Raw genomic sequence first — 19,260 nt, 5'->3', positions numbered from 1 at the left:
GGCAACCTTTACCCTGCATTGATTCAAAGGATAGAGGGAAGAAAACCTATTGTGGTTTGGATTTTTGTTTTGCCTAACAGTCAGGAACACAATTTCTGTTGCTCACCTAGAAAACATCAATACATGCTATTGAAAAGGAAGAGCTTGAATTGCTTGCTTAAAAATGCAGTATATTGAATTTATGCCTTACTTGTTCAATTATGGTAATTTGGGAGCACTTCTGACACTTCTGTGATTGCTAATGCAGCTTGAAAATCTCAGGCTACTCACATTTCTGGCAGTATATATAAAATTCATATTTTTATATATTTTATGGTCATCTATTATTTCATAGTGGGAAAATGCAAGAAGTTATAGGTACAAGAGTGACACTCTTATTTGAATAATTTAGCTTTTAAAAGTCTGGTCTGTACTTAATCTGGTGACTATGAAAGTTGATAAGGTTAGTGGCAAGTCAGTGGAGAATGGCCCATCATGGAATTATTAAAGCAGACAAGCACATTATCACTACAACAAAAGAACTTTACTGCAGTACCTTCCTCTCGCCACAGTATGTTTGCAACTGCAGCATCAGAATATTGGGAAAGCCAGAAAATAATCAGGAAAAGAAAAAAAACAACAAAACAATGTCAAAACTTTCATTGTATCAAGTAACTGAATAAATACTCATGTTTACATGAACTGTTTAATTGGTGAAAATTTTGTAACATTCATTCAAATAAAATACCAGGAAAGACAGAGAATTATAAACATATTTCCTCCTTCTAGAGACAATTAAGAAACTTTGTCATGGGAAAAATCCTTCCTGAAATGAAGGCAGCTGTGCAAAGATCAATGACCTACTAAAGAGGAGCTGTTACCTTCAAATGCAGCTGCAGGTATGGTACAGCCTGTGGTTTTCTGTGCAGGTTCAATGAGGAAACACAACGTGGAATTATAGAATCATTAAGGTTGGAAAAAACCTCTAAGATCATAGAGTCCAACCATTAACCCAGCACTGCCAGGTCCACCAGCATCTTTCAGAAGAAGCCTGAGATGGGCAGCTACAGCAGCTACAGCAGATACACCCTTGGCTGCTTTTCTCTTGGAACTTCATGCAACTGCATTCTTTCAGGATTCACACCAGCTCTGAAAGTACACCTGCATTTGAATTTCTGTTCCAGATAGATCCAATTATTTCTCAATATATTGTAATTTCCCTTGCTCAAGTATTCAAGGGAAAATGACCAATATTACAACAGTGCATAAATCTAGCTAATGAGGAATAGGATATCTTTTTCAGTTTTTTCTTGAAAGCTTGTATTTATGGGTAACTTTGTTTCAATTCTTGCTCTATATTAGCAGCCAGAAAAGCAGTAAAAATCCCATTTGCACCTAGACTTTTAGTATCACCATAAAGCCAGGTAATCTCCCAGACATTCAAGAAAGCAGAACTGGGAAAGATCAGGCCTCTGGGAGCTTTTCCATGGGACAACTGATCACCTCCTTCAGCAATTCTGTTTTGGGGTCAGTGTGGTCAAGACAACACTGCTGTACTCCTATGGGAGATGTGGGAACAGAAACTGGGAGGGTATTTGTCTTTGAGGTGGAAGATAATTTCATGCTGAGGGAAACCTATTTTGCCAGTCAGTGATGTAAAAACAGTGATGTAAAAAAATTTAATCACAACATTTTTCAGATATCTAAATATTCAAGAATTTTGACTGGTAACTGGCTTCAAAAGAAGCCTTATACAGAAATCAATGAGATTTCTAGAATATGACAAAATATTACATTTTGGATTCCCTGATATCTGAAACTATTGCCAATTTTTTACTCCAATAAAGCTGTTAACCATCACACACCCAGTATACTTCTGGCACATCTTCCTGGACAAGATTTTACCTTCTCTGCATGATTCCTACCCCAAAAAAAGTGTCCAATCCTCTGATCAAAGTGCATTCAGGACTGTCATTACCTTATGTAAGATCCAACTTACTGCATGCAATAGCCTGAACTAAATGACACTAAATTAAATTTCATGTTTCCCATCACATTCCAACACTATTTAAAGAAAGAAATACATGGAAGATTGAGCTTACGGGTCTTTCTCGCCGAATCTTCGATGAAAAGGGAAGAAATGTCCTCATCCACTCCCACCTCATTTTTGGCAATGCAGGTGTAAGCACCAGTGTCTTCATAGCGAACACTGCTGATGTGGAGTTCACTTCCATTTGCTGTAAGAAAGACACTCAAAAACAGTGCTCCTCACTGCTGCTAATTGATGTCCCTGCCTTAATTGTCCTCCATCGCCATAGCCACACAGTGATGGCCCGACAGAGTGGTTCCACCCCACTGTGTCTCCCCCTATTTAACTAGAGGTTTTTGGGGATTCTCATGGGAGCTGATGTCTTGCTTCTTCCCATCAGCACATACACGCTTCACACCAGAAAAGAACAAATAAAAAATCTCAAGTCAAGCTATAAATCACAGTTCATTTATTTCTTCTTTTTGTTAGAAAAGTGCTTTGGCTTTAGTGAAGAAAAATTAATTTCAGTTTTGCAAACTGTTTTCCATCAGATCACAAAAAACCTTTGGTTTAAAGGGGTCTCTCTACAGTTCCTCCTACTGTTTTGCTTCCTGCAGAGGGACCAATGGCTAAAACCTTTGGAACATGTTGAGATACTGTATGTGTCATGCAGCAATATCAGTGCTACCAACACAGGCTGAAGGGCACAATCGACCAAAGCCAGACTGGGGCATGTGTTGAGGATGGGGTTACTATTTTTACACAGAATATTGCAAATTAATGTTTTTGCCTTTTGCTATGCCTGTTGCACCCTCATTCGAACAGAGACCTAGAAGAGTTAAAAGCCCAATTCCTTCAGCAGGGCTGAGTGGGAGAATGACTCTCAGCTGACTTGCATCCAGTGTGTGCTTAGACATGAACAAATAATTTAATGAATTTCTCTTCAAATAATTTAATGCATTTCTTTTCTCCTGTGCTGTACACAAGAAGCAAGGCAGTGAAGAAACAGGCAGGCTGCCTTTGAACAGAATGCAATTACCACTTACATCAATCAATAGTGTATTTCCCAGGAAATTCACAGGAGAAAGAGATAAAAAGAAAGAACGGGGGTTTTATAACACGATTTCCAACAACTGTGGCTTAGCAAAGTACAAGAACTTCTGGTTTAAAGTGCAAAATAATCCTCCTTAATCCCTGTCTACAATACTTTAATTAATCAAAATTCTGTTCTTACCGAGGAGCGATAGCTGTTTGGATAGTTTTGGCATGATATCAATGCCGTTCTTCAGCCAGGTAATTCGGGGATTAGGGATGCCTTCGGCGTGACATTTCAGGCTGGCTGACACGCCCGGCTCCTGCGCCTGCGTCTCGGGGTACACGCGGATCACCGGAGGCACTGCGGGGAGCAAGGAAGTGGGGACTTGAGGAACTGGGGACTTGGGGAATTGGGGACTTGGGGAATTGAGGAACTGGGGACTTGAGGAATTGGGGACTTGAGGAATTGGGGCCTTGAGGAACTGGGGAATTGGGGACTTGAGGAATTGGGGAATTGGGGACTTGAGGAATTGGTGACTTGAGGAACTGGGGACTTGAGGAATTGGGGAATTGGGGACTTGAGACCGCGCCGGGGCTGCAGAGCCACTGCTGTCCTGCAGAGCCACGAGGGGCTCTGAGCTGAGAACCACGGAGATGAGCTTGGTCTGGCTGTCAGTGCAAGCTACAAGAATGATTTCTCTACAGCATGACTTTGGGGGCAGAAAATAGAAAATAATACTTTTCCAAGCACTGGCATATGAGAGAAGCTGAGGATGCCCCATCCCTGGAAGTGTTCAAGGCCAGGCTGGATGGGGCTTGGAGCGACCTGGGACAGTGGAAGGTGTCCCTGCCCATGGCAGGGGGTTGGATTGAGATGATTGAGATGGTGTCTAAGATTCCTTCCATCCCAAACCAGTCTGTGATCCTATGATTCTATAACAGAAAAGAGTAAACTAATATACCAATGCCAGGGAGCAACCTTGCAATTCAATTCTGTATTTAGACTTTTATTGAGTGACTAACTGAACAGTTGGATTAAAACCTAACGTGGGTACTCACATATTTAAAAATTAAAGTATAAACTTCAGATCTTCCCTGAATCTAGGAGGGAATTTGAGTTCTTGCCTATGAAAAATAACTTAATCTTCAGCATTTAATTATCCATCAGGAAGTGGACTGTGTATTCACTACTTCTTATTCTGAACAAATAAAGTGTTTATCAATTACTTCTTTTCACTGAGAGGTTTTTAAAACATGACTTACCTTGTTCACAAAGGCACTCCTGAGCTATTTAATATACTCCTCTGGCAGAACTACTAATTATATTACAATTTCAGAGATGTTCATTGATTTTCAATCATCTTTCCTTCACTGCTCAAACCAACAAGGCTTAATACCACCCATTAACTATTTCTTAACAATTTACTGACTCACTTAAAAAAACAATTGCAATATTGCAGCATCAGTGAAAGATACCAGTGAGACTCTTTCATCTTGAGAGAAAAATAAAAGGAAATGTGAGGATGTCTCATTGTCTCGTACCGTGGCTGATGGTATCTCTGTTTCACATGAAGCAGTCAACTTTTCTATCAGATTGGGAGATTTTGGGATTAATGATGTAGCTGCTGAAAGCTGTACAGTTTTGTAAAATCATGGCCAGAGTCCAATGTGGATCTGCCCAGCCTGGATGGGATGCTACTAGTAACATTTTTTGAATGAAATGGTTGAGTAAGTGAGGTCCATTGAAGGCCAACATGATTTATTTGGACTCACAGCTGAAGAACAAGTGCAGAGGAAAAAGATTTACAATATTCAAGAAGGTCTGATTCTCAAATCCTGAAATCAACTGACTTGGCTGAGATCTCACATGGCCAAAGGCTCCACAGAAATTTCACTCCAAGCCAAATGTCTTCTCACCTGCCAGCTCTCAGAGACACAGCCCATCCCAGTCATCACCTATTTAATGCTCTCAAACCCACTGTGGGTTGTTATTTCCTTAATATTGTTTGCTTTAGGCTTTCCTGTTCATCTGGGCAGCTGTGTCAGCACTTCCCAGGCTGGCCACAGCCATCAGCTCCCCAGAATCAGGGCACTACAAACAGACTGAAACTTCATCTCTCACATTTTCGCCTCACACCTTGATAGTCTACACATGAATAATCCACCTATTTTACCTGAAGGGCTGCAAACACAACAGATTTATATTGCCAAAGGTAGCTCACAGGTCCCAGACACTGAATCAATGCTCTGCATGAAAATTAACTTAAAATTATTGCAAGGTATCTTTTCGAGAGTGATTAATAAGGAAACTGTTTGTTTTCACCTACAAAGAGTATGTGTTTCACCTCCATTTCTGCTCTCTTTTCCTATTCCTTCTATTTTTAAACTTTTTATTTCTTCTCCCTTGTCTTACATAATTCACTGCACAGGTAAATTATTTCATGCAAATGCCTTGTGATAACAGCAAACTGCAGAATATATTTTTATTGTCCTTGCTACAAATTAATACATTCCAAGTAAGCACATTAAACTTGCAAAGATTTCAGTCCCAGACTTTGGGATATATGGATTACCTTTTGCTTTTTCCCTTGGTGAATATATATCATTGCTAACCATTACTGTGTCTGCAGCTGAGGGCAATATAAAAATGCCATTATCTTAAGCAAAGCAGGAAGAAAGAGGCATTGAAACAAGCATGAGATTGGGTAGATTGCCTACCACTGCATACTGAGCAGCACCTCACTGGTGAGCAGACCAATTCATTACTATAAAACAGCTCAGGTGATAAAGCACACGATGAGCACAGATGGTGGCACCAAGGCCCAAAGACATCCATTGCTGCTGTAGGAGCTCTAGACTCCAGGGTGTAGCAATAATTAACAGATTAATCATTTACTCGAGATGTTTTACATTTATGATTTGAAAGGAGCTTGCAGCATTTTATGTTTTCTCCTGAAAAGCCACATTAATGAAACATCCATGTTTGTAACGTCTCCCTTACTGGAAAATTTGTCCTATTGGACCCTTATAATTGGGCTGAGGATCAAATGGCTTTTTTTAAACTATTTTCAAGGAATATAATATTCTGATTTATGCTGATGTTTTCCTGAGTGCAAAGACCAAGGAAAATGATGCCTTACACCCAGCAAATCTCCTACACTCAGTAAATCTCTTGATTTACCAAGAGACTTACCAATTTTCATAGTTGATTACTATTTTATGAGATTCTTTATCCTTGGGACCTCTTTTTTCCTTTTGAAAGTGCTAAATTGCTTCCTCCCAACAGTTAGTGTATACTGCACACATTTCCCAAGCAATATCCATACATGGGAGAGAAAAAAATTTTCCTGCTGTTCTTGGCTCCTCCTGATCAAAGACACCAGAATGGAAGATGAACTTTTCATTCTTAAACTGTTTAAACATTGCCTTTCAGCAATTTCTTTTCCTCCAAAGATCTTAAGGGCATGCTGCATAAATACACTGACTTAATTTTTACCAGTAACTGTGAATCCTAAGATTGAGAGCTCAACCAAATCTCTCCCATCAAACAGGCTGAATTTCACATGTGCTTCATGCTTCATGCCCAGATGTGAGCCAGCAGGTTGGGGTATTCACTTGGTGACCTTCACATTTTCTGCCTAAGAGGATTCTCATCTCTGCTTGTCAAAATAAGCATCTGGACCTACCCATGTTATTTGGGATATCCTGAACCATCTGACACAAAGAGAACATTGCATAGCATTCAGCAGCTGAGCAGTAGTAGAGCACCAGATCTCATAAACATTTAATGTTGTCAAAATTGGGCTGCAAACTTTCCATTTAAGCATTGTATTTCCCTATTTTCTATATTACCTAATCAATGTAAGAATCTAGCTTAATGTTCTAAAAAGAGGCAAAGAAAAAAATAAGTTAAAGAGCATCTTTGTTGGATAAAAGCAGAGGAGGAGAGCACATGTAACTAAGATCAGATTCTTTTGTGAGCTCACTGATGTTTCTTAGATGGAACAGTAAGACAGGGCCCAGGTGGTATGGAAAAGGACCAAAGGATGCTGGAAGAATCACTCCAGCTTTGAAAACACTGGATTAACTGAAAAACAGTCTAAAAGTTAGAACCTGCCAGTAGAGACACAGCAGGCTTGGGAAGGGTGGGGGATAAACCCTTTTACTTCTGGTTGGATCTTTCTATATTCTCTCCCAACAGACAAACTTGGGAGGTGTCAAAAGAAAAATTCTGATAATTTTAATAAAATAAAAATCCCCCTAAGTTTTTGATGTTGAAAGTAGATCAGTGCTTCCCTAGAGGAGACAGGCAAGCAGATACACCCGAGTTCTGGCTGATTTGCTTCTGTCACATTCTCTTACCATTTTAGTCCAACACAAGAAAGCAACACAAACCCTTCCATGCTGAAGATGGAGTTTTTAGTTTGATACAGACAGACAGAGATAAGCCCCAGTGCTGAACAGAGCCCATCAACTACACTTAGATTCTCAGCATCTTCACTCAATTCAGCTCGGCTCAGTTTCTTCCCTCTACTCCTGTCAAGAAAAATTCCTCAATTTGTCCTTTAAGTTACTAAAACTGAGGTTTCCCTGTGAAAGGCTCTGCCTTGGGAACCCTCTAATGCATTTGAAGGCAAACAATGTTCTCCTGCCATCAGGGCTGTCACCCCTGCATCAGCTGCTAGAGGAAACTGTGACACAGGCAGAACAGGAGGGAATATACTGATGTGGGCAGCCACATCAAGAATTGCAAAAACCCAGCTTTGCAAAGCCTAATGGCTCACAAGGGAATATCAGATGCTGTGAGACAAAGATTTCTAGACCCTGCAGTGTTTTCTAGCAAGCCTGAGTTGATACCAGAATGCAAGGCTTTTTATTCTGTATTTAGTGACTATATAGCATATTAAAAAGCCCACACAGTTAGTGTTTTTTGTATAACAGCATTATTCTTTTGATAAGAAAGCCCCCATGCAGCTATGGTATGAAACTTGCACTTAAAAAGAAATGTGATCTTTCAATAACAAGTTAAATCGAAGTGGCAAGCGTGAGTATGGAACAGATCACCCCCTCCCCACACTCCATCCAGCTTTCCTCTCATTCTGGTTTAAGTTTCAAAGCCTTTGGGCCTTCTATTCTCAGTGCTGATAAAGTCTACATTGTTGTCTGCCAACTAAACTCCATTCAGGCCTCATAATACATCACATAATAGACATGGGATTAAGTTGTTAGCTGGCTTTTCTTTCAACTGCCATTCATCAAACAAACAGCACTTTGAGGAAGGAAACCTATTTTCTCAGCTGCAGCATACACGACTTAGTTATCCACATTGCTGAGATTTACAGTTTACTTTCCCAAAAAGATGACAAATTATTATGTAGAGACATTAAGTCAGCTTTCATTCAGATCAACCAGATACTTTGTGCTCTCCTCCAGGTACTTGTGTGTGGGGGGGAGCACTTAAACACATCCAGAAGACCTGAAGTCAAAACAAAAGCTCAAAACAAAACCACCATGGCTCTTCTTAAGATGCATAAGTATCCCTCTTTACTGTTTCTCCTCTCACTGCTGACCTCTGTGTCACCTCTGTGACCTGCTCTTACCAGCTGAAAGCTCTCCTTTGTGCAGGTCAACACACACCTAGAGAAAGGAATACTAGTTTTCCTTACAATATCCCTGTAATAAAGTTACTGAATTTTCCTTAAAAATAGAGACATTCATACCAGAGTGCATCCCATAGTGTACATCCCATTTCATACCAGAATGTACCCACAGTTAGTAATGGGCACCCCTGTCCCCTGTTCTGGAGACATTGCTGGGCACTATCAGCACAGGTGAAAAAGGGTTGGAAGCTGGAAAATGCTGTTGCTGCTGTGGAGGTGGATCCTCTGTGGGCTGGTCCCTTGATGAAATGCTGGCTTAACTAATGTAATTTTAAACTAAATCCAACTGAGTGAGTTTGAGGTCAGGAGATAGATAGTGAGCACCTGAATATCGTTTCCACTAGGCACACATGTAGTCCAGGGGATGGAGGTGCATGAGAATGCTGGAATTGTCTGATTCTCTCACCTGTAAAATGATTTGCCCTCAATTTGCAATCCAGTGAGCCAGTGTAAACAGCCCTCAGCAAACCAAGCTCAGTACAACCAGGTAATAGCCTGGATATATAGATGGAGGTTAGCTGCTTTTGAAAACAGTGCTGTATTTATTTAAATATGCTGGGCTATTTCATGCAACAGAAATGATTTTCTGGAACAAGAAATTATTGAGGCAACACTTCTGTTGACAAAAGTAGTAATTACTTTAAGAGATGCTTGGAAACGCTGCTCTTAACTCTATGAAAATGTCACTGACAGCTTGTTTAACAATGAAAATACCTCCTGAAGCCCAAGGTAATTATACACATTCCCCCTTGATACTTTTATTTTTGACTGCCTGTGTGACAATGCGAGTGAGCAAACCCCAAGCTGCATCTGCTCTCATGCACAGATAATTTGGGCTGTGGCTTTACACATCTCTGTGTGAAGGAGGTTAACACACCACTTTTCTCAGGGAATGTTTTCATGGAATGTCACATATGCCATTTACTAACCATTCACCTGAAGGATGTGGGTCTGATACAGCTCCTCATAGCCGTAGGCATGACAGGTGTAATTGCCCATGTGAATAGTTGTTACCTTGGTGATGTAGAGGGAATCATCTTCTCCAAAATCCTGAATGGAACAAAAGACAGGAAAAGTGCCTTATTATTTAGTAACAATATTTTAAGCACTACATGAATGGATACTTCCTGTTCAGAGGTTTTGATAGCAATGCAGCCTGGGGACACAGCTTGAATTTTGAACAGTAGGCTACAAAGTTCATAAATCAACACACAGGGAGAAAATGAGCAGCGATTTAAGAGTAAGGTAAAGTGACTCATCTGAGAATATGAACTTTTGTGCTTGTTGCTAACAAGGTGCTTTTTGCACATAAAAAAGATGGCCATTTCCAGCTGTTTAATTTATGGGGGAATTTAATATCTACCTGTTAACCAGATGCATAAAATGCTAACATTTGGGTGGGTTAAGGTTTCCTTTATCTGTGCTGGTTCTTAGAAAATGCACTGCAGCCTTGAGACCTGATGAAAAAGAACTGAAGCTCTTTGTTACTTATCTCAGACAATATCCTAGGCAGGAGACAAGGAAGAAGACAAAAAGCCTTTTCTCAAACATACCTGTTTAGTTCTGTAACTGCTTAATAAGTATCTTTCTTCCTCCCCTTCATCTTTCTAGACCTGCTCTTGCATTGTTTCAATTTTTGATTACAGATGGGAAGGATCTGAGTTGAGTTATTAGACACATTTTGGCACTTGATTATGCTGTATCCTAAGCACCCTGCTTAGGAATTTATTTAAATTCATTATTTATTTGTTAATTTCCATGTTTATTTACTGAATTATAGCTAAGAGAACCACAGCACTGATGGCTAAAGGAAGCAGCTTCTCTTGTTACTCCACCACCCTTCAGAGACTCTGCAGCTTCAGAGTGTTTGTGTTTTTATGCAAACTGAGGAGGACACATTTTAAAATAATTCATAAGCTGAAAGAAAGATTTTTCTGTAATCACCCTCACATGTGAAGTACGCTAAATTGAACTCTTTGAGTAATTTCACTGCAATATTATGGGAAAATTCAGCTTTGGGTCAGGGTGGCACAAACCCAGGACAACAGGGTGAATGCTAGAGAGTGGTTCTGCTTATGAAAACACAAGGATTTGTTTTCAAAGCTCCAAAGTGCAGCTGGAAGCCAGCCTGCAGCCCAGTGTGTGCAGGGAAAGCCCTTCCAGGAGGTCCTGCCTGCTGCCACCCCCGTGTCTGGGACATGCCGCAGTGTGTGCCGTGAGGAGGTGACAGCTCACTGCCTCCTCTGCATGGAAGAACCCACCAGGGGGGACAGATTAAACAGGAACATCACTTTGATCTGCTGGCTCCGAGTCCAGAACGTGGGTCCTGATTTCTTTGTGCTGGAGGAAGGGAATCCACACACACAAGTTCTGATGCTGCTCCTTCCCTGCTGCACCCATGGCAGCCCCAGCGCTGTAAGGAACCATCCACATCCACCTGCTGCTGCCCAGGACTCAGAGATCACAGGCTGGGGTTGTTTGATCAGCACATGGGCTGATTTCTAAACCCAAACCTTCTGGGGCTCCTTAGATCTCACATTTCCTGCCTGTTCAGGGTGCATGTGCTTTGCAGTTTGAACCTTCCTTTGCAGACACCACACTTTGAACAGTTTTTGAAGGAAGCTGTGATTCTGCAGCAGACGTGCAATGCCAGCTGGCAGCCTTCAAGAGAAGTACAAAACAGCCCATCTCCTGCAGCATGGATTGATCTGGCACTACTTCTGTCAGCTCAGGAACCTTCTCCAAAATCCTCTGTCTGGCATTAAGAAGCATCTTCATGCCTCACCTCTCAGTGGCGGGTCAGCACTGGCAGAGGGGAGAGAATCCTGAGAGCTTGCCTAGTTGTTAGACATGTTTTAAGGCAGGTTTAAAGTGAGCACTGAGAATTAAGGAGTTTACTGGCAGGACACAACCCTTCCCAAAGCACAAACCTTCACCTGAGAGGGCACAGACACACCCACAATCACAACCTGGTTCTGCTGGCTGTGCTGCTCCAAATGTATGAACAATTATAAAGAATCAGAGTAAATCCATAGATTATCTGAAATCCATTATCTACAATCAAAAGCATCTAAGATATTATTGTCACCTTGGTGTCAGGCATCTATGCTATGGGATAAGCTGGTTAAGTTTTCCAATACATTATTACAAATATCTACTCAAAAATCCCCATTTCAAGCATTTGTCTGTTTTTGGTCAGTTAGATCTTTCCTGATGGAAAGCAAAGATGCATGAGTAACTGCTAATGGAAAAGACACCAACCCTGTTCAAATGATACTTGCATGAGATACAGAAAATTCTTGCACTGGAGGAGACTTAATAACAGTTTGTGTATGTTAAAAGAAACTAAAATTGAGTTTAGATTAATAAAAGCAGGGTGGCTACTTTAATAGAATAATTTAGTTCAAGGAGTTGTGGAAAAACAGGACAATATAATCTTCTCTATTTAAGTATGTTACTTCCTTTAAAATATCACAGAAAAATATTCTGAATCTTGGTTTGTGCTCTGTAATTGTCTTTTTAAGGATGATCTTTTTTTTTTCCAGTGCATACAAATGTATTAATATAAGCAAAAAGCCATTGCACAACTAAACAGGTGCAACAATATTGTATTATTAACTTCCTTTCCACAAGTGTTTTTCTTGAAAAAAGGGGCTTATATTGGTAAAAGCACAGTTTGTGACTTTTAAAATCTCTTTTCTGACTTCTAGTGTTTAAAGGAAGTTATCAAAGATGATTTAGGTCAGCACCATATCACCATGTCATGCATAGAAGGGAATTATCAACCCTGTATTAGAATCTGCACACACAGAAAATTCATATATAACTACACAATTGTTAAGAATTAAAAGTGTTTAGGAGTGGGAAGGAGAAAATGATTGTGGCATTAAATGTTTAACACTGAACCTTTCGTTGCTGCAAAAAGTAGACTGAATTCTCTAACAAATTAATGACTTTCTGTGTGTTTATTGCAGCTCACGGTTTTCTCCCTGTGTTTCCCTGTGGATATAGTTAGTACATTAGGATTGCACTGTTACATTTTATATCTATGGATGCATTCTTATGCACAAGCACTTTCTTTGTGTATTTCATAAGGGTGTATTTGGAAGTGCTGTAAAAACCCAAGCCCTGGAGCATTAAGAAATGATGAGTCTTTGATTCCTTAATAGCCTCTAACTTCACATCCTGCAGCCAGGAGTGCTGTGTTGCAGTTGGAAGCTGTGAGATGGATTTGGGATGTGTCCCATATCCCCCTCCACGCTGCAGTGCCTCTGGGAGCTCTGGGGAGCTGCTCACAGCCCCTGCCCTGTGCTAAGAGGGTGTGAGTGAGCACTGACAGCTCCTGAGCTGCTGCTCTGGTTTGCTGACACGCGGGTGGGGTGGGCAGAGGGAATGGGAATAATTCACCATGGGAAAAAGCAGAGGAAATAATTTCACATATTTTGACTTAGTTAAGATGGCTTTTGCTTGTTAAGCCAGTTCTCCAAGTCACCACAAGCCTGAAAGCAGACAGAGCAGAACAAAAACATCTATAAAACTAATGCAACATAATTCTTCTCTCCCAGCTTTAAAACAGTATTTTGAGGCTGCCAGGGAGGCTCAGCAAGTGCTGCACACCCCAGGGAGCTGTTACTGCCCTACCTGACCCCAGTAACGCCCCACAGTGAATTGAAAAGACGTTTAAATGTATTATCCCATGAAGAAGAACAGGCAATCAGTAGAAAGGCAAAACCAGCAAGTTCTGAGATATACTTTGGTGTTCCTCATTTACCATGGAAGGTGAATTACCATGGAATCATGGAAAGGTTTTGGCTGGAAGGGCCCTGTAAGCTCATATGGTCCAACCCCCTCTGCCACCTTTCACCAGACCAGGTTGCTCCAAGCCCCATCCAACCTGGCCTTGAACACTTCCTGGGATGGGGTGTCTCTGGAATGGATGTGGATGCTCAGGGATGGGGTATCTCACCATTTTCTTGTGAAGAGGAAGAAAGAGAAGTGATGAAACTAGAGGGAATACCCATCTAACTCCACAGAATCATAAGCCCTGAATCAAAGCAGCCAGATAAGGGCAGGGTGTTCATCACCTCTACCTTATGAATTTCATTATAAAGTAATTTTTCAAATAAAAATAATTCAGAAAGCTATGCTTATAATTTCTCATAATTGATAAAGTCATCTAGTGGCAGCTGATAAATTGACTTCTCTAGCAGTTTGTATCACCTTTTTTCTCCCTTTCTCAAATAAAAAGTTCTCTGTCCTTCATGAGCTCCTTTTGTGTCTTGCATTTACCCTTCAACCAAATGATTGATTACATGACCTCAGAATATGTTTTAACTTTTCAAGATTTAAAAAATGCATCACCCTGCATTTTACATTGATAACAGCTTGGAAATCTATAAAATATTAAAAAAAAAAAAAAGTTTCTCTAAAAAATAACAAAGCAGATCCTAGAAAATGGATATATACCTTTTTTTTGGTACAGTATTTCCTTTCCATCACTACTGATTACCCAGGGCATTGGTCTTTCCAAACACAAGATTTTTCATATTTATTTATCCCATTCCCATTCTAATGCATTCCCTGGTCATGCACTCTGCTGCAGTTCAGGGACACCGTGCTCAGAGATGTGTAAAACATTGCATATTACTTATAAATCTTGTTCACATTTTGTCTCAAGTGAATTCCAGCCTGTGATTGTAACAGCACAAATCTCCTGCTCTGACACCCAGGAAGGAGCTGGCAGAGAGGAGCCACATTAACCCTGGATGCTGAGCTGGCTGTGATGCCACAGGGTGCAGGGCACTGCCACCCACCTTTTGCCTGTCTCTGATTTTCATGAAGCTTTCTAACATGCCTTTGGGTTGTTCCAACATTTTAAACCCTTTAATTTTTTGTCAAAGTTTCTTGGTTTTCAGGAAGTTTGAAGAGGAGTGAGCATAGATGCTTATTATTTTTTAGGTTAATTTCCAGTTGTTTGAGAAAAAAAAACCCAAACTTGACTTCAAACCATAAACAGGAAGAAGAAGCAGTAAAGTCAATCCCACTGACATGAAGGCAGAGAGTCCCCACATTCCCAGCTCTCAGGGAGGGACCACTGGCACCACTCACCCCCCAGGATGGCACTACGGGTTACACCCTCCCTTGCTCAAGCCATTTACACCCACACAGTGATTTTAAATCCATCCAAGTCAGATACTGAATGCTCCTAATAAATACTGGGCAGGAGGAAAGCCCTAAAGACAGTCAGTACCCTCCCACCATGATGGTTTCAAGTGTTCATAGCAGAAATAATGGCAGAGGGAATGAAGTTCCCTGAGTGGTTCTCCTCTCAGGAGATTTGCTTTCCTAATACTATTATTACTCCTCCTCCTCCTACTACTAATTCACTCCATTTTTAACCCCTTCCATTCCAGCCCCTTCCCAAGCCCAGGGAAGCTGGAGACCTTCTCCACATGGTTTCAGTGCTACTGACAACACCAGTCCTGGCAAAGGGGCTTGCTGGCGTCACCAGTTTTCCACCGAAACCCCAGAATGGTTTGAGCTGGAAGGGAACTTAAAGCTCATCTTGCCCAAGCCCTGCCATGGGCAGGGACACCTTCTATTAGACCAAGCTGCTCCAAGCCCCATCCAACCTGGCCCTGAACACTTCCAGATGAAGAAAAACACCATCCTGATCTCACAGTCACCAGCAAAGCAACCAGTATTAATTAGTTCGAGCTAAAAAAGCTTGTCTGATCCTCAGTGTCCTAGAAATCTCTCTCTGATAATGTTTACAGGATTTTAAAACAAAATGTACCCAAGCATTTAATGAGATTATTATTATGCAAAATCTACAACAATGGCTATCACTTTGGAAATGATTTCTCCTTACTAATGAAATGCCTCTGATCTTTTTTAAAATAGATTTATGAGTGATTCATATAAAAATGATAAAAACTAAATTAATCATGGGTCCTTAAATCACTTTCTTTGATGCTTTTAATAATTCATTTCTATAGACAAGCTGAAAACTTATGCTTCATTAATATTATTTGTTCTTGGTTTTACACATCACTTTGGTCATTTATATGGAGAGAAATTCAGCCTTAAGCAAATGCTAGAATACTGTTGCAAACACAGCCTGATGGGGCATTAATTTATCTTCTCTTGTTTTTCTGCTCAAAGAATTTAACACAACATGCTGCTGAGTCAAAATTTTTTTTTGCCTTGAAAATATGGACATGAACTTCCTAGATAGTTGTGTAATTATAATACAACAAAAAAATGAGTGAGTTTTATATCCTGAGAAACACAGAGAAAACATTACAAGGAAAATGAATAGTAAGTACATTCCTCTAAAAATGCAAGTGGATACAATTTCTGTAATCTTCATTATGACAAAATGTGAGACTATATATTCAGAATATACTGTCAGTGGTAATTTTGCACTTAGCCTCTATTTTAGAGCCTGTAAATGCATTAAGAAGCTCTAAGAAATTCCATAAACTTTGATTTGAAAGAAAAAACTTGGTTGTAAATATCCAACTTTTTGTAACTTGCTCCCATCGCTGCATCACTGCAGTATCTAGGATGGCGCAGGGTTTGATCATTTAATGACCCAAATTCTACATTAAAAGCATCAACAGGAATACATTGTCTTCATACAGACTGTTTTAATGAGAAAACTAATCCCAGTGACTTGCACTTTAAAGACTGGCTGTTTGCTTTGGGTTTCAAATCTTATACCTGGGAAAGGGACATTTTCATGAGCATGCATGAAATGTGTCCCAAGACAGGTGGGCACAGCTCTTGTAAGGGCCATGAGATGCACATGGAGGTGATTTCCCAGGAATCCAGGGGAAATCCAGCGGTCAAGGCTGTGGTCTGGAGCTCTGTGCTTGTCCCTGGGTGGGATGTTTGGAGAGAGCAAGGCTGTGCCATCCTACCTGACACAGCAGAAATTAAGAACTCTGTATTTACACAATTTATATTGTGTAAATATAAACATATAAATTTTATTTTTGAACTAATGACTCAACACCAGGGTGAGTTAAAGTTCACAGATAAAACTGAAATGAGTAATTAAAGACACTAATGAGTTTAGGCTATAGCTACCTGCATTACACTTGGTAATTCACCAAATTCTTATCTACTTCTTCACCATATTTGTTTTCTTATGGTAATCTTTTTCACCATGCTTCTGAAGGAGCAACTTATATTTATAAATTATATCAATTTACACATGTTTCTCTGGAGATAATGCCAAATCATGTGAAACAATACCCTATAAATACTATATGCATTTGACTCCATGAGGAGTTTATTTTATTCTCAAATTGAGGAATGCTTTCATAATCACATACTTGAGAAAACATATCACTTGTTCCTAGGAGGCAAAAGTATATTATTTTGAATGATGACACATTTTAACCACTTCACTTTTGTAGTCAGAAATCAATTTATAGCTATAACAAATTTATCAGTTTCAGCTACATTATAGTTATTTTCTGCATGAGAAAAGTTGATGTGACTTTATTAAAGTGGAACTGCAAGGGGGCTTCTAATGGATAAATAATATGGATGGGTAATTTATGGAGAAATAATATTTTTATGCTAAAAGCAATCTTAAATGTTTGCAAGAGAAACTGTTTAATTACATGTACCATTAGGATGGCTCTTTTGCAATAGCTATGTGACAACCCATAAACAGAGCTCCTATAGACAGGACATGACAAATTGTTATTAGTTGCTTATGAAAGCTTCTGATTAGGAGAGCAATGAAAAATTATAAATATTTTGTTGCCAATCAAGATATCACATAAAAGTGATTTAACTAATGCAGTTAAACAAGGAGGCTTTATAGTCCTTTTCAATCTTTCAGTTCTGTGCAAATTTAGGCTTATCTAGGTTTTTGTTGCCTGTCTTAGTCCCTCCCAGTATTTCTCTGGAATAAAGGTCACCTTCTCAGATCACATTTGTCATGAATCTGGAGAGAATAAAGCAACCAAGGACACTTCAGCAAAGCCTTTCCTCTGCTGCTCTCACACCTGCTTGGCAGGATTCTGTTTTTTTCAGACTTGAGCTTCTAATTTCATTTGATTTCTAGAATTAGCATTTAGAAGAGAAAGAGTTTAATTGAAATATAATACCAGGACTTTTCCAAGTATGTGACTATCCTGTAGGTCTGTGATTAGCAATGTGCCAAGAGCAGGGAGGATTTTCTTGAAGTTAAAAAGGTACAATTAATCTCCTGTTGCACTTCCAATTAGCCAAATTGCCAACCTTATTGTGAAAAGCAGAAATGCAATTGAGTTTCTGCTTGAGGCGTACTAAAGGAAAACTGGAGTAATTTAATTAACTACCTTCAAGTACATTAAGAAGCACACTGCCTTTACTTTCTGCTGTCAGGGCCTTTAAATAGATTATTGTTTAATGTGAGTTTGTGTACCCACATAAGGCTGAAGCTTTGAACTGTCTGCTGCCACCCCCTGACCTGAGCTGTTTGGTGTTTAGGAAAAGACCAAGATGAATAGAGGGATGGAGCACCTCTGCTATAAGGGAAGGCTGAGAGAATTGGGATTCTTCAGCCTGGAAAATAGAAGGATTAAGGGTGACCTAATTGGGTCCTTCCAGTACCTGAAGGGAACCTATAAGAAAGGTGGAGAGGGACTTTTAAACAAGGGCATGTAGTGACAGGAGAATGGGGAATGGATTAAAAGAGAGTAGGATTAGATTAGATATTAGAAAAAAAATCCTACCTGTGAGGGTGGTGAGGCCTGACACATGTTCCTCATAAAAGCTGCAGATACCCCATTCCTGGAAGTGTCCAAAGCAAGGCTGGATGAAGATTTTGCAACCTGGTCTAGAGGAAAGTGTCCCTGCCCATGGCAAAGGGGGTTGGAATGAGATGAGCTTTAAAGCCCCTTCTAACCCAAATCATTCTGTGGTTCTATGTTAAATAAAAGGCTGCATTCAGCAGCTGAAGGACCATCCCTGCTGCCACCAATTGCTTCAGACGTGCAGGTGCCCATCCTCAGTAGCCAGAGAGTAGACATGCCTGAGCGCGCGCATCCTACATAACACCCACTGGCAAAGAGGGAAAATAAAAAATGGCCAAACTGTGCCTCCTCAAGCAATCAGACCAGAATACAGACAGCAGTGTATATACAGAACATAAAATATTTACAGAGTCTAATTAAAGATGAAAAAGTTGTGGAGGTGTTCATTAGACTAGAAAGGTTGATGTTCACTAGTAATAGGTGTTCTATGACAAGGTGATAGAGGTCATAAACCGGTATGTGACACATTAAAATTGAGGCACAAATCTTGTTTTTTCTCCTTGTAACAGCCTCAGAGTGCTCTTCTGGTATAGTTTCTCAGTGATGTACTAGTTGAAACAGATCAAAAACTCATGGTTTTTTTCTGTATTACACTCCGTGGGAATGTTGAATCATTCAGGAACCAGTCAGCTCATGTGCAAGGACATAACTCTGCCTCTTAACATAGAATCACCAATGAGAAACAGAATTACTTATAATCAAACCAGAAATCCACTTGGGCTGGTGCTGAATGATGTGA

The 19,260-nt window shown here is 40.1% G+C and overlaps 1 protein-coding gene across 4 annotated transcripts in view; it reads right to left on the bottom strand.

The window, feature by feature from the left end:
* FSTL4 (follistatin like 4) overlaps window positions 1-19,260 on the bottom strand; it is a 208,606-nt gene that overhangs the window by 17,875 nt on the left and 171,471 nt on the right. For 3 of the 4 annotated variants that reach the window (XM_066560094.1, XM_066560095.1, XM_066560096.1), the window contains exons 8-11: window positions 9,633-9,753; window positions 3,243-3,404; window positions 2,082-2,216; window positions 536-562 (exon numbers count right to left, since the gene is read on the bottom strand). In XM_066560094.1, coding sequence (XP_066416191.1) covers window positions 536-562; window positions 2,082-2,216; window positions 3,243-3,404; window positions 9,633-9,753 — 445 coding nt within the window. The remainder of the gene's footprint in view (window positions 1-535; window positions 563-2,081; window positions 2,217-3,242; window positions 3,405-9,632; window positions 9,754-19,260) is intronic. The other variant, XM_066560097.1, reaches the window with a different exon arrangement.

The sequence above is a fragment of the Molothrus aeneus genome, chromosome 15, assembly GCF_037042795.1.
Source record: "Molothrus aeneus isolate 106 chromosome 15, BPBGC_Maene_1.0, whole genome shotgun sequence".
Classification (NCBI taxonomy): domain Eukaryota; kingdom Metazoa; phylum Chordata; class Aves; order Passeriformes; family Icteridae; genus Molothrus; species Molothrus aeneus.
The sequence above is the reverse complement of the archived record's forward strand: the minus strand, read 5'-3'. Positions and strand labels throughout refer to the sequence as shown.